This window comes from Bombina bombina, chromosome 2 (genome assembly GCF_027579735.1).
Source record: "Bombina bombina isolate aBomBom1 chromosome 2, aBomBom1.pri, whole genome shotgun sequence".
Classification (NCBI taxonomy): Eukaryota; Metazoa; Chordata; class Amphibia; order Anura; family Bombinatoridae; genus Bombina; species Bombina bombina.
The window spans coordinates 1,381,276,225-1,381,299,346 of NC_069500.1; the positions used below are offsets into that span (position 1 = coordinate 1,381,276,225).

The window sequence follows — 23,122 nt, forward strand, 5'->3', positions numbered from 1 at the left end:
CACCGGATGAAATGTGACACTAATACACCCCAGACCAGGGTTAATAATACTGTAATGTACCTGTCCCCTGTCGTGATTTACTGGTATGCACTAAACAGGGTCCCCCCCTGTCTGTTCGCAGTAGCTGTCAATGGGAGCTTATGACAAGAGCAGTGTCTCCCCGGGGATAGTAGCCACGTGGGTAAGTTCAGTGCGGCCTGCAGAGATTCCCCGTTGTAGAGAGGCACCTATCCTCAGTTCGCCGCCCACCCGTGATGAGTGTTCAATTCAGGAGTATGTACTCACCGGGTGTCAGTGCAGCGTATGCAGTTTTATCTGCCACTCTCGATGTGCCCTTTCACTGCTGCTAATCTCTTAAGCGCTCCCTCGGCTCGACCGCACCGGTGTCTGGAGCCGGAAAGATAGTCGGGCAAAATGTGTTGCAGCTTATCCTTCTGCCCGCTATACAAACAGGCGTGTTGCGCTGGCCTCAATTGTGTGGAGTCGGGCAGGCGGCAGACTGAAGGAGACCCGTAACGGTAACAGTCAGAGGCGCAGTGATCAGCGCTCCCTCTAGGCCTCTGAGATATGATCAGTTGAAATCCCTTTAAGGTGGTGTCGGTTTTCCCCTTTATTTCAATCACGGCAGTGGCAGGGCAGTGTGCCAAGATCACTCCTGCAGCCCCGGGGCTAAATTTAAGATGATAATCCCTATTATAGATACTTTGACCGGGCGTGAGGCATCAGAGCCAAATTTTATTCAGCCATCACCCTGCGTGGCTAGGCTCCGCCCAGAGCAAGCAATTTTAAAGGGACAGTGTACTCCAGATTTTTTTTTTTTTTTTATAAAAGATAGATAATCCTTTTATTACCCATTCCCCAGTTTTGCATAACCAACACAGTTATAATAATACACTTTTTACCTCTGTGATTACCTTGTATCTAAGTCTCTGCAGACTGCTCCCTTAACTCAGTTGTTTTGACAGACTTGCACTTTAGCCAATCAGTGTTGACTCATAAATAACTCCACGAGAGTGAGCACAATGTTATGTCTAGTTGTGAAAAACTGTCACAATGCACCGAGATAGAAATTAGCATATGAGCTTACTTAGGTTTAGCTTTCAAAGAACAAAGCAAATTTGATGATAAAAGTAAATAGGAAAGATGTTTAAAATTACATGCCCTATCTGAATCATGAAAGTTTAATTGTTACTACTGTCCCTTTAAATAGCTTTCCAATTTATTTGTATCATCTAAATTGTTTAATTCTCTTTATATCCTTTGTTGAAAAGTATACCTAGATAGGTTCAGAAGCTACTGATTCGTGGCTGCACATTACTACTCCTTCAACAAAGAATACCAAGAGAATAAAGCAAAATTAGGTGATAGAAATAATCTGGAAAGTTGTTTAAAATAGCATGCTCTGTCTGATCATGAAAGTGCACTATGTATTAACAGTAGCACTTGCAAACACTGCTACCAACTCTAGTGCTCAGCAATGTGTACCATTGTTACAAACACTTCTGCCATATAGTGCTCAGGAAACAAGCACACTCTTAAGCCTATCTAGGTATGCTCCTCAACAAACAACATCAAAAGAACAAAATCGGTTTGGTAATAGACAGAAATCAGAAAGTTGTTTAAATTCACATGTGCTATATGAATAAATGAAGATTCATTTTGATTTTTTGAAACTTTTAATAAATCTGTTTTTGCTTTTGTGTGAATAATGCATTGCTGAAAAAAACACCTAATGCATAGAACTTGTTTACATTTAATTATAATCATCTCTCTAACTTAATAATGTCGTATAAGGGATCATCTATTGCATGTGTTCCTCGTTATAGGACAGGTTGCTTAGTAATTGGTGCAGTCTGCTTAACCTACCTGTGATTTCTCATGGATACCCAGGTATTCACCGATACCTTTTGTCCTCTGCAGTGTAAATGTGCTCAGTACTGGCCGGACCAAGGCTGCTGGACCTACGGGAATATCCGCGTATCCGTGGAGGATATGACTGTCCTGGTGGATTACACAGTGCGCAAATTCTGCATCCAGCAGGTATTATCTTTAAAACGTATGGGGATCTCTCTCTGTTCTTATATAGATCCAGCCAAGCATGAGAATGTGCTAAACGTGCCTTCTTTTTCTAGCACTGTGATGTTTTATTCCATAACAGGGTATGTGATAAAGCAGTTCATTGTTTTTTGTTTGGCCTAGGAACAAGCTAAATATTAGAGAAATGTGAGAGCGCCTATAAATCTGTTTGTCTCATACCTAAATAGAACACTGTGCAGGTATAGCATATTATTCCAGTTGTGGGGGTTAGAATCAGGAACCCAAATGACCAGTATATTGTAATACTACAGCTATCTATTCTCCTTTATTATTTTACATCATTTGCCACTGTCCCTCTGTTTACATGAGCATGTGAAGATCATTATATGTTATCCACATACATGGGCCATTCCTTCTGATCCACATGTTTTTTTGTTCATATAAGCCAATAGTGAGCTCTGTCACGTTTAGGATTTACCATGAAAATTGCCTAGTAGTGGAGCAGACATGAGGCTTGCACAGGAGGAGGTTCTTCTGCTCACGTTGTTTTCTGATCTCAGGTTGGGGATGTTACCAACAAGAAACCTCAGAGGCTTGTCACTCAGTTCCACTTCACCAGCTGGCCTGACTTTGGAGTGCCCTTTACCCCCATTGGGATGCTGAAATTCCTGAAGAAGGTGAAAACCTGCAATCCCCAGTATGCTGGAGCTATAGTGGTACACTGCAGGTTAGTGGTGACGAGGGGCAACCTCCCCTCTAGGGCTAACGTGTGATTTGCAGAGCTATAGAGAGAGTGCAGATGTGGTTTTGTTTCTCGAATTGCACTATAGGAGAGGGATAAGCTACAGTTCTCACTGGCTACAAGTAGTCTAGATGAGGTAATCACAGTAAATAAGACTGGACCACTGTTGAGTACCAACATACTACAGTAAAAACAGCTGACTCTTGCACAATATCATGCACTGATGAATATATTGAAATCAAATATTTAGGCTTAAAATTGAGTGCTTTCATTTTTTATTTAGGAAAATATATTTCCATCTAAAGGGAAGGAGAGTCCACAGCCTCATGCATTACTTGTGGGAAATAAGAACCTGGCCACCAGGAGGTGGCAAAGACACTTCCCTCATCCCCCAGTCATTCTTTGCCTTTCATCACAGGAGGTTGGCAGAGACGTGTCAGAAGATTCGAAGTAGTCTCTTATGGAGGGCAGTACTCTTCTAAATGGGACTGGAGTTTTAAGTAGTCCTGTCAGCCTCTCAGTGAGAGCTTGGGTGAAAGTTAGAGTCCAGAGATGCAGGGAGAGTCTTTCTGCAAAACCATCCCGACTCATATTAACAACTCCATAAGCAATCAGCGTTGACGAGTTTCGCTGCCTGCTTCCTACGCTCAAGTCTATGTCAGTAGCGATGCTACTACACTGTCACACTTGATAGGCCGTGTTCCTGTTCTACGGCGTAGATTCTGGTAAGATCGTTTCATTTTTATACACATAATGACAACGCAGAAGACAGGGTCACAGTGTGATGCCTTTTATCTTTATAGAATCAAGGGTTAACATTGGAGGTTATAAAGGTGCCATTATTTATATTTTATACTAGTCCGTAACAAAGCTGCAAGCTATGGAGGACTCTGACGCGTTAGAGGGTACTCCCTCTTTAACTAAGTCTAGTACCTGTGTTTATTGTGAGGAGGTTCCGGTCGATCTGCCTGCTCAACTATGTTCCCCTTGCCTTGATAAGGTCTTGGCTTCTCGAGAATGTCTAGTACTACTGAGCCGTGCACCTCTGAGGGCTCCCCGTCCCGTGAGGTGCGTCCCCTACATTCATCTCCGAATACACATGCAGCGCCCCAGGACATGTCTATCTCTCATGGGAAATCCGTTGGTTGTCAGATTTTGCGGATCAACTGCAAATGGCGGTCTCGAAGGTGATTAGTGCCTTACCATGTTCTGCTAAGCGTAAGCGTAGGGTAAAATATGGCGATCCGGCCCAGGAGTCATATATGCCTATGGATATCTCTGAAAGATTATCCGCTGATGAAGATGACTCCAACTCTTTTTGGAGGACGTTCCTTCTGGGTCGGAATCGATGTCATCTAAAGCTCTGCAGAGGAGCCTGGCTTCAGGTTTAGGATGAAAGAGCCCATGGATAAAAAGTTAGAAAACATGTTGAGAAAGATGTTTCAACACACAGGGTTTGTTTTTCGGCTGGCAGCGACATATTGGTGCGAATCTCTGTCTGATATGGTCGAGAGGGAGACTCGCCTTGACGAAATACAGGAGAGAATTAAGGCCTTGAGGGTAGCTAATTATTTTATTTGTGATGCCAATATGCAAATTATTCGCCTGAATGCTAAAGTTTCAGGGTTTTCTGTACTAGTCCGCAGGGCTCTGTGGCTATGACTTCTAATTCCAGACTGTTATCCCTTCCCTTTCAGGGAAAGATCCTGTTCGGTCCAGGATTGGACTCTATCATATCCACCGTGACGGGAGGCAAGGGTGCTTTCCTACTGCAGGATAAGGTGGTTAAACCTAAGGGATCTACTTTTCGTCCCTTTCCTGCGGGTAAGGCCCAACGCCTGCAGCCCGCCACGAAAGCGGATCAGTCCAAGGGTGTTTGGAAGCCAGCTCAGTCTTGGAACAAGTCCAAGCAGAACAAGAAGCCCCACTGAAACAGTCAGCATGAAGGGGCGGCCCCCGACCGGTCTCCGGACCAAGTAGGGGGCAGATTATCTTTTTCAGAGGCCTGGTTGTAGGACGTTCAGGACCCTTAGGTTCTGGAGGTTGTCGCTCCAAGGATACAGGATAGGGTTCAGAACTCATCCGCCCAGGGGCAGATATCTCCTGTCAAATCTGTCTTCCAGACCAGAAAAGAGAGACGCCTTTCTAGACTTTGTGAGGGATCTCTCTTCTCTCTGAGTTATTGTACGAGTACCCCCAGCAGAATGGAGTCTAGGGTATTATTCAAACCTTTTCGTGATCCCAAAGAAGGAGGGGCACATTCCGCCCCATTCTAGACCTAACGTTTTTAAACAAATTTCTGGGTGTTCCATCATTCAAAATGGAAACGATCAGATCTATTCTGCCCCTAGTTCAAGAGGGTCAGTTCATGACGACAATAGACTTGAAGGATGCCTACCTTCATGTGCCAATCCACTTCAGGTTCCTAAGATTTGTGTTTCTGGACCAACATTTACAATTTGTGGCCCTTCCCTTTGGTCTGGCTATGGCCCCGGGAGTCTTCACAAAGGTTTTGGGGACACTGCTTGCAGTAGCCAGGTCCAGAGGCATTGCTGTGGCGCCCTATCTGGACGATATCCTAGTCCAGGCACCGTCGTTCAGCCTCACAGAGGACCACTTGAGGGCCCTTCAGCTTTTGCTCCAATCTCACGGTTGGAAGATAAACTCAGGAAATAGCTCCCTGATTCCCAGCAACAGGGTGGAGTTCCTGGGAACGATAATAGATTCTATATCCATAAGAATATTTCTCAAATCAGCGACGCAGGAAGATTGCGTCCGCCTGTCTTGTCCTTCAGTACTACTCCAGTCCCTCTGTGGCTTAGAGTATGGAGGTGATTGGGCTCATGGTATCCAGCATCGATGTCATTCCATTCGCCAGGTTCTATCTCAGACCTCTTCAGTTGTGCATGTTGAGACAGTGGAACGGCGATCATACAGATCTATCCCAAAAGATTTCTCTAGACGATCGGCCGAGGGACTCCTTGTCTTGGTGGATCCGTCCGGAACAACTGTCTCAAGGGACATCCTTTCTAAGACTGTCCTGGGAGATTTTTACCACGGACGCGAGTCTGGCAGGATAGGAAGCTGTTTGGGGTGCCAGGATGGCACAGGGAAGATGGTCTCGAGAAGAGTCTCTCCTCCCAATCAATATTCTGGAATTTCGAGCGATTTACAATGCTCTGAAGGCATGGCCTCTTCGGTTCGTTCAGCTTCATCAGATTCCAGATAGACATTACCTCTGTGGCTTACATCAACCTGGGGGCGAGAAGCTCCCTAGCGATGAGGGAGGTTTCTCGAATATTGGAATGGGCAGAGTCCCACAACTGCTCGCTCTCAGCAATTCACATTCCGGGTGTGGACAACTGGGAAGTGGATTTTCTTAGCAGGTAATCCTTCCATCCGGGGGAATTGTCTCTCCACCCCGAGGTGTTTGCAGATATTTGTCAGGAATGGGGGACTCTGGAGATGGATCTCATGGCGTCCAGACTCAATTGCAAGCTACACAGATACGGGTCGCGGTCCAGGGATCCCCAGGCAGAGCTGATAGATGCCTTGGCGGTACCTTGGGGGTTCAACCTAGTTTACATTTTACCACTGTTGCCACTTCTACCTTGTGTAGTGGCCCGCATCAAGCAGGAACAAGCTTCGGCTATTCTGATTGCTCCATCGTGGCCGCGGAGGACGTGGTTTGCTTATCTGGTGGGGATGTCATCATCTCCTCCATAGAGGTTACCCTGTCGCAGGGATCTGCTGGTACAGGGTCCTTTTCATCATCAAAATCTAGATTCTCTGAGGCTGACTGCATGGGGATTGAACGCTTAGTCTTGGCCAAAAGAGGGTTCTCTGAGAGAGTGATTGATACTCTCGTTCAGGCCAGGAAGCCGGTCACTCGTCGCATCTATCATATGGTGTGGAGGACTTATTTGTCCTGGTGTGAGAAGCATGGATATCCTTGGCACAAGGTTAAAGGGACACTGAACCCAAATTTTTTTCTTTCGTTATTCAGATAGAGCATGCAATTTTAAGCAACTTTTTAATTTACTCCTATTATCAATTTTTCTTCATTCTCTTGGTATTTTTATTTGAAATGCAAGAATGTAAGTTTAGATGCCGGCCCATTTTTGGTGAACAACCTGGGTTGTCCTTGCTGATTGGTGGATAAATTCATCCACCAATAAAAAAGTGCTGTCCAGAGTCTGAACCAAAAAAAGCTTAGATGCCTTGTAGTTGGCCTTTTTCAAGCTATACCTTATATAGCTTGAAAAAGGCCAACTACACGGCTGAAACGCGTAGTTGTAACTGCTGATCACCACTTGAGAACAAATTTGGAGATACCAGGAAACAGCGTGTGTACCGCTAAAGCTGATGGCTGCTGACGCTGACAAACCACTGATAAAATTTATCTAAGTATCTGCAAGCTACTGCTCTGACCTCCAGAGAGCACACGCAGGACCGCAGAGCCAAGGAACAGCAAAAAAGGATTAGTCTGTGAACACAGACCGGAAACATCTCCAAACGAGTTACAAGGTAAACTACTGACAGGCTCCAGGACCGGTCTGCTGGATAAGCTTGAGGCGGACAGTAAGTACTAACTTTAACACCTTTACACCAAGAGACAATCCTATTATCACAATAAGGAGATCACGTTTTGTTTTAAAAAAAACGCTCCCCGCTACAGAAAATGGATATATAAAGAAAAACTGATTTGTGGTTTCATAACAATCACTCCTCTGGGAACATCCAATTTTGTCCTTTTCCCCTCTTTTTCAACAGGGTACCCTGAACATTTTAACCTTATTTGGTCGGCCGACCTTCGCTCTGTATTTACTGTAACAAATTTACATTTTTTATATTAATGAACCTATGACTAGATTAGACCATTTGTTTTCACATATTAAATATAATTTATTTAAATCAGTACTTTTAGCGGTCTGTCTTAAATACTCGGATACAATCCGTTTTCTTCATGGCATAATTTAGCAAAAAGACTTCATTTTTAGTTTAAATAAGTATTGGAAGTAATATTTTTCCTTTCTAAAAGACATAGTCGTATAGGTTTAAGCATCCATTTGCGCTTTTTCTCCTACCACTTCTCTTATTTCTCCTACTGTTCCTTGTTCCCTCGGCAGAATGACTGGGGGATGAGGGAAGTGGGGGAGGTATTTAAGCCTTTGGCTGGGGTGTCTTTGCCTCCTCCTGGTGGCCAGGTTCTGTATTCTCACAAGTAAGGAATGAAGCCATGGACTCTACTCCCCACGATGGAAAGTAAATTATCAGGTAAGCATAATTTATATTTTTTTAATCAAATGACACTTGTTTGACAAGTCTTGACAATATTCAATAGAAAGATGCAGATCCTTTCTATGTAATAAAAATATTTTTATCATTGTAGAAATGTAATATTGGTAAAAAAAAAGTTTTTAAATTTTGAATCTCATAGTTAATTTGTGTTTGCATAAGATTGATCAATTAGAATTCCATTGTACACTGGTGCTCTCCCAGGTATTTTCATACAGTTGTTTGCTATTTGCAGTGCGGGTGTTGGTCGAACAGGAACATTCATTGTAATAGACGCTATGTTGGACATGATGAATGCGGAGAAGAAGGTTGATGTATATGGTTTTGTCAGCCGGATCCGAGCCCAGCGATGTCAGATGGTACAAACTGATGTAGGTAGAGAAACTCAATTATGTTCCTTAACTAAAATGTGAAAAGTTTTTTTTATTTTTGTGTTTCAACCTTCTCCAAAGATCCGGCATTGTCCAACTCAACTATTTGTCACACATTTGTTTTGGTTTAAAATCAGATACTGTGCAACATTTTTAGGCAGGTGTGAAAAAATGCTGTATAGTAAGAATGATTTAAAATTTGAAAAATTAATAGTTTGCATTTTGTTAATTGATAAAAATAAAGTGAGTGAACAGAAGGGTAATCTAAATATTTGGTATAACCACCCTTTGCCTTAAAAACAGCATCAATTATTCTAGGTACCCTTGAGATTTTGTAGGCATATAGTCAGATGCAAAAAGTCAGGTGCATAATTAAACAATTCTATCAAACAGCGGCTAATGATCATCAATTTAATATGTAGGTTGAAACACAATCATAAACTGGAACACACAGCTGTGTAGGAGGAATAAAACTGGGTGAGGAACAGCCAAACTCTGCTAACAAGGTTAGGTTTCTAAAGATAGTTTAATGCCAAAAGTCGTACACCATGGCAAGATTGAGCACAGCAACAAGACACAAGGTAATTCTACTGCATCAGCAATATCTCCCCCAGGCAGACCTGGGGTTCCAGGTGTGCTGTCTAATTTCTTCTGAAGAAGTACAAAGAAAAGGCAACGTTGAGGACCATAGGTGCCGTTGTCGGCCATGGAAACTTAGTGCAGCAGATGAAAGACACAATCGGAAGATGTCCTTCAGTGACATCAGCTCAGAATTGGCAGAAACCGGTGGAACTCTGGTACACCTATCTACTGTCTGTAGAAGTATGATCAGAAGTGGTCCTCATGTAAGACTTGTTGCCAAAACACAGGAACTGGGGTGCAGAAAAATGTCAGGTGCTCTTGACTGATGAGTCAAAATGTGAAATATTTGTTCACCGAAGGGACGGTGGGACCAAGAATGAGTGTCTACAGACAACTAGGGTTGCCACCTCGGCCATGTTTTCCTGGACACTTATGAGTTACACATGCTGCAGGGTGTTCAGAGGGAAACATGCATTGTACTGCTGGACAGCAAAAAAATAGTGATCCTGGACAGTACTATTCATATTCCTCCCTGCAGCATGTGTAACTCATAAGTGTCCAGGAAAACATGGCCGAGGTGGCAACCCTACAGACAACAGTAAAGCATGGCGGGTTTTTTTTTTTTGCAAGTCTGGGGCTGCATTCCTGCAAATTGAGTTGGGGATTTGGTCACAATTAAAGTGACAGTAAAGTCAAAATTAACCTTTTATGATTCCGATCGAACATGCCATTTTAAAAACTTTTTCAATTTATTTCTACTATCTAGTTTGCTTAATTCTCTTGGTATCCTTTCTCAAAAAGCATACTCGGGTAGACTCAGGAGTAGCAATGCACCAGTAGTGCATTGCCGCTCCTTCAACAAAAGCTACCAAATTTGATAATGGTAAATTAGAAAGTTATGTTCTTTCTGAATCATGAAATAGAAAAAAAATGTTGGTTTTATGTCCCTTTAAGGATCTGCTCAATGCTGAGAAGTACAGGCAGATGCTTATTCATCAGGGAGGCATCTGATTAGCCCCATTTGTTTTCTGCAGGATGGCAATGACCCAAAACATACAGCCAAAGTAATTAAGAAATATCTTCAAAGTAAAGAAGAACAAGTTGTTGTTCTGGAAGTGATAGTATGCACCCCGCTGACCTCACCTGATCTAAAAATCATCGTTTCTTTGGGATGACATGAAGAGACAGAAGTAGTTGTGGCTGCCTAAATCCACAGAACTGTGTTTAGTTCTCCAAGATGTTTGGAGCAACCTACCTGCCGAGTTCCTTAAACAGCTGTCTGCAAGTGTACCAAGTGCTGCTTTGAAGGCAAAGTGCGGTTACACCAAATATTGATTTGATTTAGTTTTATTTACAGTAGAAACTCTTCCAAGAGGATAGAATGAATATATATATATATATAAATCTATTATCTTTCCTTAGATATGGCATTTCACAGCAAGGTTTGTTTGGTCTATTTTACCATTGGCTTTAGTAACTTGTAACACTGTATTGGTTTCAGATGCAGTACGTATTCATTTACCAAGCACTGCTGGAACATTATCTGTATGGGGACACAGAGCTGGAGGTCACGTCACTAGAAACCCATCTACAGAAATTGTACAATAAAATTCTTGGGCCCAGCACCAATGGGTTGGAAGAAGAGTTTAAGGTAATTCTGAAAATGGTTTATAATGGTCTGAGGCCATGGGTTTATACACACAGTACTGGACTGCTTATAATTCACTGCTTGATGTGAAGAGGGCTGATGTTGGGGTTAAGTTGTGGCAGGGGATTCCTGTTGCTTTAGAATAGAATTTGTGTTAGACACACTGCATATGCATGAGTTGGGTACAAGTATGTAACTAGCTGTACATTGCATATGCATCACTAGCCATCCATATATTGTGTCCGGGTTGTGTGTCAGGATGCCAGCCATACACTGTGTCAGTTGGGCAGTTAGACACTACAAATGCATTAGTTGGCAAGGCTACAGTACCAGCTTGTTGGCTGGTTCTCAGCAGGATACTTATGCATTACGCAGCAGTACTTAAGTTATATAGGTGGTCAGCCCTACATTAAATATGACAGCATTTGCCAGTGCTAAGGAGCTCTTAAAATTCTACTTCTCACTAGAGATGTAAAATTTCCAGAAGTTTTTAAGCCATGGGAAAAAAAAATCTGGCATCTTTTGCCAGTACATAGGAACAGGCAACCTTCCCCCACCCAAACAATGAAAAAACATAGATACCATCAACATAACAAAATATAACAAACCACACAAGGCCGGACAGATAGCTCATCGTGCTAATGCAGAGATCTGTGGCAACCCGAGGGTTGCAGGTTCGATCCCGCGAGGTCCACTCAGCCTTTCATCCTTCTGAGGTTGGTAAAATGAGTACCATTGATTTGGGTAATAATAACACTTGTTATCAGCACCGCGAGTCGGTTAAGTCCGAGGTTGTGCGCTATACAAGTATCCATTATTATTATTACATTATTTTGTCTCCTTAAATCCTCCTTTTGATTCATAGTAGTGAACAGAGAGAAAGCACATATTGCCAGATCCCTAAAGCACTTCAGCTTGCTGAAGTGCTTTAGGGGTGTTTAGGAGGTCATCCTTAGTCCTATTTTATTATAATGCCTATTTCATTAGAATGCACTTTAATAAAACGGATGGGAATGCCCCCTGGCTATCTATCTGGCAGCCAAGTGGGCTTCCTCTCTGTGTTATAGTTCTCTGGTAGTTAGCATTGACCAGTGCTGCCCTATTTGAAGAATCTTATTGGGTAACCGATCGCAGAAGAATATATTGCTCTTGCAAGAGCTTGATCAGCTTTTCCCTGGTTGTCATCCTTTCTATAAATGAAGGTATTTTGTCAGTGGTTTACAACTCTTACATGAAGATGTTGCTGGCGGAGAAGCCTTTTGTGATGATGTAGCTCTTACAGAAGGAGAGGGAAAAGCTACTTGCACTTTCAGTGCTATGGTCCTCATTAATTTCCATTAAAGGGACACTGAACCCAATTTTTATCTTCAGATAGAGCAGCTTTCTAATTTACTCCTATTAATTTTTCTTCGTTCTCTTTCCATCTTTATTTGAAAAAGAAGCATCTAAGCTTTTTTTTTTTTGGTTCAGACTCCGGACAGCACTTGTTTATTGGTGGGTGAATTTATCCACCAATCAGCAAGAACAACCCAGGTTGTTTACCAAAAATGGTCAAGCATCTAACTTACATTCTTGCTTTTCAAATAAAGATACCAAGGGAATGAATTTTTTTTTGATAAGAGTAAATTAGAAAGTTGCTTGCTCTATCTGAATCACAAAAGTTTAAGTATTTTTTAATGTATTTAAGACACATCTGGCATGCAAGAATGTGTTTGACATCCTGGTAGCATTTGGAAAAACATATTTCTTTTGACAGTATTTTCTTAGTATTTTAATTGTATTCCAGGAATTGCAATGATTTGAGACTTTACAAAGGCTCATAAGTCTCTTAGAAATATTAGTGGATTAAATATATCAACACTGTTATAAACATAGTATTTATCACTGTAAAAGAACATATTCCATACTCCATTTTCTGTCATTAAGGTTTGAGATCCATTACTTCTGGGAATTATAATCCTGACCACTAGGAGGAGGCAAAGATCCCAAAACTCCCAGAGCCCTTAAAACCTCTTTGTGAGAAGGATTTTCAGACCGATTTGAGGCCCAGTTTCCCTTTAGAGAGCTACTATTTGGACAGGGGGATGTCTTTGGAATATGGGTAGTGGCACAAGAACACCCTATGGAAGTCAGTTGCCTGCCAGAGATGTCGTGGGGACCAATCCCTACCCTCCTTCTTTTGGTTCAACGTTATATTAAGATCATCTGCTGTCACCTGTACAGCACTGTATTGGCTATCTGCTGGAAGCAGTTCTTTCTGCTTATGGCAAGTCCAGTAGTATGGGGGACTATCAGCCAAGTATGGGGGTTGTTGGGCAACCTTTAGCCTGTAGGCTTAGTAGGTACTCTTTTATGGTTATATTATAGCCTTGGGTCCATTATGTCAGGGATTTTAGGCTAGGGTATATAAATACCTTTTTTTCGCCCTATGTAGGTCTTCAGATGCGTTCAGTACTTATTTTTTTTCATGCGTTAGCTTTTTTGAACTCATTCACTTTCTCACAAGTCGCTTGATTGCACGCCATTCTTTAACACGTTGGCTTGATTGTGCGTGTTGTTTATTTCGCGTATCTGCTTTATGGTGCCTGTCTGCATGATTGCACACTTCATCCCCCCCCCCCATGATATTCTGTGTTGAAGCGATAACTAGGTAGGCATCTGGAACACTACATTGCAGGGAATAGTGCTTCCATCTAATGCTCTTGCATATGGAAACTGTTTCTATATAGTCCTCCTGAAATGGGACGGCTCCTAAGCATACGTCCCTGCTTTTCAACAAAAGATATCAAGCGAACAGAAAAAAAATAAAAATAAATTAGAAAGTTGTTTGAAATCACATGCTCTATCTGAATGGTCAAAAGAAGAAGAAAATTGAGTTTCATATCCCTTTAAGTCTCCTGTAGTACATCAGTCCCTGATGCTATCTCTGAAATAATTTCTAAGAATAGTTTAAGCCCAATATCCTTTATAATACTGCTCAAGAATTTAAAAGGATGTTTCTTTTGCATGCTTCACATTTAGAGCTTTAGGAAACTATTCCTAAAGTGGATGAGGCTATTTCTACTTTGGTATCCATACTTAAGTATTATACCTCCTTTTAAAGTCCTTATGGATTGGAAATTTGAATATTTTCATAGACCTTTTTCAGCAAGCAGGTTTTTTTGACCAGCAATTAGTTTTGCTTTCATTGCTGCAGCTTCTACCCTTTTGGCTACAGCCTCTACCCTTTGGTGTGAGGTTTTTTTTTTTTTTTTTTTTGATCAGCACTCTGAGGAGTTTTCTAATTAATGAAAATTCTTAAAGACAGTTAATGCTTTCATTTGTGATACTGTTGTTGATCTTGTAATGATCAATGCTAAAAATACGGCACTAGCAGTTTTGTCTATGGAGGGCCTTGTAGTTTAAATCATGGTCTGCTGACATAGTTTCTAAATATATACCTCTGTCTCTTCTTTTTAAGGGGAAGGTGTCATTTGAGTCTGGTCAGGATGTCATTATTTCTACGGTGAATGGGGGAAAGGAGCCTTTCTCCCTCAGGATAAGAAGTCTGAGGGTAATTTGAGGGCTTCTAACCATTTTCGTTCCATTTGTCAGTCTAAGACCCTGATGTTGTCCTCTTCATCCGTGAAGCTTGTATCTTTAATTGGAGCAGGTCTAAACCGTCAGAAAAGCCTGTTTCCACTACCAGATCCAGATCTTCTGGTATGGGGAATATTACACCTTTTTTCAGGGGATTGGTTTCATTCTGTTCCTTATCCATGTGTACTGAATGTTATTCCCCAAATACTGTATACAGAATAGGTTTCAGATCAAGGCTTCCCAGGGGAAGGTTTCTTCTGTCTCATGTTCCAAAGAATCCTGTAAAGGCAAGATCTGGAATCTATATGTTCAATAGTTCCAGTTCCGGAATTGGGTCAGGGTTTCCGTTCCTACTTCTTTATTTTTCCCTAGAAAAAAGGAACTTAGACTCGTTCTGGATTTGAAAAAAAAGCGGTTTCTCAGGGTTTCTTGCTTCAAGATGGAAACTATTCATACTATTCTTCTTCTTGTCCTCTATAGCAGCGGTCTCCAACTAGTGGTCCATGGACCACTGCTGGTCCACAAGAAGATGTTGGTGGTCCTTGACACCATCAAGCAGGAATTAATCTCCTCTGATGGTGTCACCCCCGTCGTGCCGCAACTCCCTACAGTGCCTGGCTGGAGATCAGTGAAAACCGATGGAGGAGGAGTTAAATTACAATCTCCCTACGCACGTTGTGTAGTACTGCGCAACTTGCATAGCTAGATTGTATTTTTACTCCTCCCAGCGTGCTGCTCAGAGGAAGATGCTTCCATTTTAAAGCCAGCAGAGGTTGGTATAGTCTTGGCTTGAAATAGTGGAATTAAAGTATATAAAAAAAAAAAAAAGAAAAAATGTTTTCTTATATTTCATTTATTTTCTTCCCTTTACCTGTCTCTTTGTTGTAGTTTGTCTTCCTCCCCTCCATCTTGTTTTTTTTATTTATTAAATATTATTTTTCTTTCTAATAATTTTCCCGCACACAGTCATTCCACCTGAATTTCAGTAATTGCCAACCAGCAGATCAGCCATATCCTACCAGTATTATAGTAATTGCCAGTAACATCAGTCGTGGTTAGCACACATCCATATTGAGAGCTTTCTGATATAAACTTATTTATGACTCCAATGTCTGTCTATGGTCATAAGTAGTTTTGAATAATTCCTAACTGGGGAGGTAACTTGGAAGTCTTGTGGTCCTTTTAAACATAATTCTTTTTTCCCACTTTCTGCCTCTCTGTTTTCAGCTCAAAAGTTAGCACTCATCCATCTGTCATTTGGAAGTATTCTCTCAGTTCTGTCATTCAGGTAGCTAATTCCAAAAAATAATTCTTAAAAATATGTAAATATATACATAATGTAAACTTAGCTATGGTTATACTAGTTATGTACAGTATGTGTGTGTGTATATGTATATTTCTTTCATGTAATTAACAAGAGTCCATGAGCTAGTGACGTATGGGATATACATTCCTACCAGGAGGGGCAAAGTTTCCCAAACCTTAAAATGCCTATAAATACACCCCTCACCACACCCACAAATCAGTTTTACAAACTTTGCCTCCAAGGGGGAACTCCGTGCAATTTTCAGAGCTCTTCAGTCTTGGCCTCTTCTGAAGAGAGAGTTGTTCATTGTTTTCAGATAAGACAATGTCACAACTGTGGCATACATCAATCATCAAGGAGGGACTCACAGTCCTCTGGCTATGAAAGAAGTATCTCGAATTTTGGTTTGGGCGGAATCCAGCTCCTGTCTAATCTCTGCGGTTTATATCCCAGGTATGGACAATTGGAAAGCGGATTATCTCAGTCGCCAAACGTTGCATCCGGGCGAATGGTCTCTTCACCCAGAGGTATTTCTTCAGATTGTTCAAATGTGGGAACTTCCAGAAATAGATCTGATGGCTTCTCATCTAAACAAGAAACTTCCCAGGTATCTGTCCAGATCCCGGGATCCTCAGGCGGAGGCAGTGGATGCATTTTCACTTCCTTGGAAGTATCATCCTGCCTATATCTTTCCGCCTCTAGTTCTTCTTCCAAGAGTAATCTCCAAGATTCTGAAGGAATGCTCGTTTGTTCTGCTGGTAGCTCCGGCATGGCCTCACAGGTTTTGGTATGCGGATCTTGTCCGGATGGCCTCTTGCCAACCGTGGACTCTTCCGTTAAGACCAGACCTTTTGTCTCAAGGTCCTTTTTTCCATCAGGATCTGAAATCCTTAAATTTAAAGGTATGGAGATTGAACGCTTGATTCTTGGTCAAAGAGGTTTCTCTGACTCTGTGATTAATACTATGTTACAGGCTCGTAAATCTGTATCCAGAGAGATATATTATAGAGTCTGGAAGACTTATATTTCTTGGTGTCTTTCTCATCATTTTTCTTGGCATTCTTTTAGAATACCGAGAATATTACAATTTCTTCAGGATGGTTTAGATAAGGGTTTGTCCGCAAGTTCCTTGAAAGGTCAAATCTCTGCTCTTTCTGTTCTTTTTCACAGAAAGATTGCTATTCTTCCTGATATTCATTGTTTTGTACAAGCTTTGGTTCATATAAAGCCTGTCATTAAGTCAATTTCTCCTCCTTGGAGTTTGAATTTGGTTCTGGGGGCTCTTCAAGCTCCTCCTTTTGAACCTATGCATTCACTGGATATTAAATTACTTTCTTGGAAAGTTTTGTTCCTTTTGGCCATCTCTTCTGCCAGAAGAGTTTCTGAATTATCTGCTCTTTCTTGTGAGTCTCCTTTTCTGATTCTTCATCAGGATAAGGCGGTGTTGCGAACTTCTTTTGAATTTTTACCTAAAGTTGTGAATTCCAACAACATTAGTAGAGAAATTGTGGTTCCTTCATTATGTCCTAATCCTAAGAATTCTAAGGAGAAATCGTTGCTTTCTTTGGATGTTGTTAGAGCTTTGAAATATTATGTTGAAGCTACGAAATCTTTCTGTAAGACTTCTAGTCTATTTGTTATCTTTTCCGGTTCTAGGAAAGGCCAGAAAGCTTCTGCCATTTCTTTGGCATCTTGGTTGAAATCTTTAATTCATCTTGCCTATGTTGAGTCGGGTAAAATTCCGCCTCAGAGAATTACAGCTCATTCTACTAGGTCAGTATCTACTTCCTGGGCGTTTAGGAATGAAGCTTCGGTTGACCAGATCTGCAAAGCAGCAACTTGGTCCTCTTTGCATACTTTTACTAAATTCTACCATTTTGATGTATTTTCTTCTTCTGAAGCAGTTTTTGGTAGAAAAGTTCTTCAGGCAGAGGTTTCAGTTTGAATCTTCTGCTTCTGTTTTTTGTTAAACTTTATTTTGGGTGTGGATTATTTTCAGCAGGAATTGGCTGTCTTTATTTTATCCCTCCCTCTCTAGTGACTCTTGTGTGGAAAGATCCACATCTTGGGTAGTCATTATCCCATACGTCACTAGCTCATGGACTCTTGTTAATTACATGAAAGAAAACATAATTTATGTAAGAACTTACCTGATAAATTCATTTCTTTCATATTAACAAGAGTCCATGAGGCCCACCCTTTTTTGTGGTGGTTATGATTTTTTTGTATAAAGCACAATTATTCCAATTCCTTATTTTATATGCTTCGCACTTTTTTTCTTATCACCCCACTTCTTGGCTATTCGTTAAACTGATTTGTGGGTGTGGTGAGGGGTGTATTTATAGGCATTTTAAGGTTTGGGAAACTTTGCCCCTCCTGGTAGGAATGTATATCCCATACGTCACTAGCTCATGGACTCTTGTTAATATGAAAGAAATGAATTTATCAGGTAAGTTCTTACATAAATTATGTTATATATTAGGGCTGCACGATTAATCGCATATGCGATTTAAAACCGCGATTAATCGCCGCGATTTTAAAACCGTGAGAGTTTCAATTTTTTCCTAAATAAAAAAAATCCTCAGAAGTGGCTGTAATATTGATTTGTTTGTGATTTCTTGCAAACCAGCTCCATCTAGTGGGTTGCTTTTAGCACACATTTATAAAATGGCTGTTTTAATTTCACTTTCTGTTCTCATAAGCAGCCGATCAATCTAGAAGTCTAAAAGCAGAGCCCATGCAGGAATGAACAGGAGAGAAATTCAGTTACTTATATTTCCCCCTAGGGACGTCTGTAGTCTGAAACTTAGGGTATGTAAACATTATGGAACCTCTCTCACAATCTCCTGCTCCTCTGAGAAACGGCTCAAATACATAGCAGATGCAGTTAACCCCACGGCTCCCAAAAAGGCTAAAACTGCAGTCCCCTCTGCTGCTGGGTTAACTTAACTGCATATACAATGTTTTTTTATTTATATATGTATCTGTGTGCAACTGTGTATGTGATTGTATATTATATACTGTATGTGTGTGTGTGTGTATGTATATATATATATATATATATATATATATATATATATATATAAATTGTGTGTGTTTTTTATATATACTACTATTAAATCACATCACAGGCAGCAAATTTTATTTTAATTATTTTGTGGTTTGTATTTTTATGCTCCAAGAGTGTATTTGACATTGAGAAACATGTACATTAAGATTCTGTAGTGTTAAATAAACTTTAGAATGCAAAATGAAGGTGTTATAGCCATTTATAAGAAAATCGCGATTACATTTTATATATATATATATATATATATATATATATACATACACATACATGCGCACACACGCTATAGAGGTTTGTACCTTTTTAAAAAAATTAAAAAAAAAATCATGTTAGTGGTCCACGGGATTCAAAATTGTGAGTTTAGTGGTCCCTGAGGACCGAAAGGTTGGCGACCCCTGCACTATGGAACTGAAGAATGCCTATCTTCCTATCCCTATTTACAGGGATCATCAGTTTCAGTATGGTCTGGCTACCACTCCCAGATTTTTTTTTCAAAGGTTCTGGGTTTTTTTTCTTATCTGTGATAAGAGCTCAGACTATTTTGGTGGTTACTTACCTGTACAATATCTTGGTATAGACTCCATCTTTACATTTAGCAGTTTCTCATACCATCAGACATTTGTTGTTTCTTCAAGAGCAAGGTTGGAAGGTAAACTTTCCAAGAAGTTTTCTGTCCCCTCAGTCCAGGATTATTTTTGTGTGTGTTATTGACTCACTTTCTTTGACAGAACAGAGAAGGATGAATTTTCTCTTGTGTAAATTTTCAGTTAGGTCCTCCTCCTTCTTTCCAAATTGTACTGTGATCTTGACAGATGCAAGTCTTTCAGCTTGGGTTGCAGTATGGGGGTGCCAGAGAGCACATGAAGTTTTCGTTACTTTGAGTGATGAAGTTATCCATAATTATTCTGGAACTCCGTGGAATTTCCAGGGATCTTCAGTTCTAGCCTCTTCTGAAGAAGATTTATCTGCGTTTCCAGTCAGTCAATGTCACAGCAGTGGGTTACATCAATCATCAATGAGGGATTAGCAGTTCCCTGGAGATTAGGGAGGTTTCCAGAATTTTGGCATGGGCAGAGAGCAATCCCTTCACCAGGGAATGGACTTTTCTTCTGGAAGTCTTCAGATTTATCACAAAGTGTGGGTGGCTTTATTTCCTGGTGTGTGGAACTTTAGTTCAGTTTGCAGTCTTTTAGAATTCTTCTGTTTCTTCAAGATGGTTTGGATAAAGGTTTATCCGCTAGTTGTTTAAAGGGCCAGATCTCTACTCTTTCTGTCTTGTTTCACAAGAAGTTTCCCAATAATGTAAAAAAGATGCACTAAAACAGTTCAGTCTTTTGAAGGGAGTTCACAGCAAAGTTTTAGTTTTTTGTACATACATCCCCATATAACATCATTTATTGGCTCTTAGGACTGATTGTTTGACTGACACCTTAGAATTGTGGGTGGCTATAAATGCTTTATATGAAATTGTCAACCCCTGACCAGTGTAACAAGAGGCCAGTCATATGCTGCAGTCTGGTGGCCAATGACACAGTGCCTGAACGTCAGGTGGCCAGCTTTTCGTTACCTATACATCAGTAATCCATGCTCTGCGGCTTACATACACTTTAAATTTATTTTTCAGTACTTATGTCGTCCCCCATTTAATGCTATAAGCATAGTCAGACCTACCGCCCAAACAACTGTAGAATTCTGCTTTAAATTTGTATGGATGATGGTGCCTTTTAACCTCTAATTGGCCAAAATAAAGTGGCTATAACTTAAAAATGACATTGATTGCAATGCAAACCCACAGCAATTTGGTCTGGATATTTAATGATTAAAAATAAATGATGACTAGAGTTCTTTAACCGCTTAATGACCAACAACGTACCCTGTACTTCGCAGGTCATTAAGTGTTTGCTGGCTCATAATAGTGTGGGTCTCACCACACTATTATGACCACCCGGCCTTCTAAAATAGCGTGGTCTCGCTGGTCTTTTAACGTTGCTTGACGGAGGCCATAATAGTTTGGTCTTGCTGCTGGCGGCAAGACCCGTGCTATTATGAGCCAACAAACCCTTAAAGGGACACTCAGGTTAAATTACATTTTCATGATTCAGATACAGCATGTAATTTTAAACAACTTTCCAATTTACTTCCATTAAAAAAAATGTGCAGTCTTTTATATTTACACTTTTTGAGTCACCAGATCCTACTGAGCATGTGCAAGAATTAACAGACTATACATATATGCATTTGTGATTGGCTGATTGCTATCACATGGTACAAGGGGAGTGGAAATATACATAACTTTGAAATTTGTTATAAAAAAATCTACTACTCATTTGAAGTTCTGACTAAATGCTATTGCATTGTCTTGTTATCTTGCATTTGTTGATTATGCAAATCTAATGTGTTGACTGGTCCTTTAATAACCAGAGACGTACAGGGTACATTGTAGTAGTTACATTTATTTATTTACATTTAAATATCCAAACCAAATTGTTGTAGGTTTGCACTGAAATCAATTTGTTGTTTGTAAGATATGGCTGATTAATTTGGTCAATGTACAATGGGGCATTTGAGATTAAATAGTTATGGGTCGACTATAATTTTTTTTTTTTTTTATAAATTTCTGTTTATTTAAAACTGTCTGTTAACTTGTTATAAACTGAACCTGCTGTTTATAAATGAAGTGGTCCAGTAAAGAGATGCGTCTTGCTGCATGGGGAGTTTACAAATTTCACTAAATTGAGCCATTTAAGGAATAGTTTAGTCAAAATTAAACTTTCATGATTCAGATAGAGAAGGCAACTTTCTAATTTACTCCTATTTATTTTTCTACGTTCTCTTGGTAACTTTATTTGAATGTAAGCTTAGGAGGTGGACCATTTTTGGTTCAGAATATGGGTAGTGCTTGCTGATTGGTGGCTACATTTAGAAACCAATCAGAAAGCGCTACCCAGATGATGAACCAAAAATGGGCTGCCTCCTATGCTTACATTCCTGCTTTTTCAAATAAAGATACCAAGAGAGCGAAGAAAAATTGATAATAGGAGTAAATTAGAAAGTTGCTTTAAAATTACCTGCTCTATCGGAATCATGAAAATTTAATTTTGACTTGACTATTCCTTTAAACCTCAAGAATTTCCTAATCCTCCTACGGATGAGTAGAATGTAAATTACCAAACGGTTTTTGCAGCTGAAATATAGATTTTTTTTTATATATATATATATATATATATATATATATATATATAGAGAGAGAGAGAGAGAGAGAGAGAGAGAGAGAGAGAGAGAGAGAGAGAGATATATATACATACATACAGAGAGAGAGACAGATATATATATATATATATATATATATATATACATACATATACAAAGAGCGTTGTGGAAACGGCACTCCTCACATCAGCAATCACCTGGTGCACTGCTAAACAAATAAACAGTAACAAGTGGTGAAGGATCCAAACGTATGGGTTCCGTATCCAGCAAAAACTTGGCACAGCAGGAATTTGTAATCTGTTTAATGTATAAATAACCAAACGTTTCAGCCCTCACATGGGCTTTTGTCAATGGTAAACATAAGCCAGAACAGACATAACACATACAGCTACCCTCCACCTTTAAATACCAACCACCCTTAAGTCATAGCCAATCAGGATGCCCGAGCGGTACACACCCACAAGTAACGAGCAACTGCAAACAGCTGCAGAGACAAGATGCATCACCTGGAACCGGGTCAGCCGGCTCCACCCCAAGCATGTCATGCATAGACAAATGAGACAACAAGCAAAGTGCATTACTGAGTAATGCAAGTAAACACGTGAGATGTGGGCGGTACCACAAGCAGCGAATACTGACAGTGGCCAATATGACAGCAACCATGAACACCCAAACCAGTGAAAGTGTAAATAAGGAAACATAATTACAGGGGCTCAGTTAAACATATTAATATAAATCTAGAAGCGCGGGTAGCACCCTCTATACACAGAGGTATCAAGGTGACAGACCCACAAAAATAGATGACACCCCAGCATATCAACAAACGATAGATGCAAGAACATAGAGTGTATTGCTTAATACATATCAACTATGCAAAGGGACCAATACCGGCCACATTGTTAGAAGGGGAGTAAGAAAAAGACACATCATATAACAGACACAAATGAAGCAATTCATCTGGTCTTATAGCAGCAGCCAAAGTCAATGTTTGTGTTTAGTCCATGGGGGGGTAACCGTGTCAAGGTTGAATATCCAACGTGCTTCCAGTTGTAGTAGTCTCTGTCCTCTGTCACCCCCCCCCCCATTTAGAGCGGGGTACATGATCAATCAGGATGGTGCGACGTGATGCAATTGGGTGTCCAGCATTAAGAAAATGACGTGCCACCGGCTGGTCCAAACGTCCCTTGTCAAGAGCCTGCCGTATAGCAGACTTGTGGTTAGCAAATCTTTCCCTGAAGGATGTCACCGTCTTTCCAATATAATACATGGAGCACGGACAGGT

The 23,122-nt window shown here is 40.5% G+C and overlaps 1 protein-coding gene across 1 annotated transcript in view; it reads left to right on the forward strand.

The window, feature by feature from the left end:
- Positions 1 to 23,122, forward strand: part of PTPRA (protein tyrosine phosphatase receptor type A) — a 586,312-nt gene that overhangs the window by 438,568 nt on the left and 124,622 nt on the right. The window contains exons 13-16 of the mRNA XM_053704306.1: positions 1,921 to 2,040; positions 2,598 to 2,764; positions 8,313 to 8,448; positions 10,532 to 10,681. Of these exons, the coding sequence (XP_053560281.1) occupies positions 1,921 to 2,040; positions 2,598 to 2,764; positions 8,313 to 8,448; positions 10,532 to 10,681 (573 nt within the window). The remainder of the gene's footprint in view (positions 1 to 1,920; positions 2,041 to 2,597; positions 2,765 to 8,312; positions 8,449 to 10,531; positions 10,682 to 23,122) is intronic.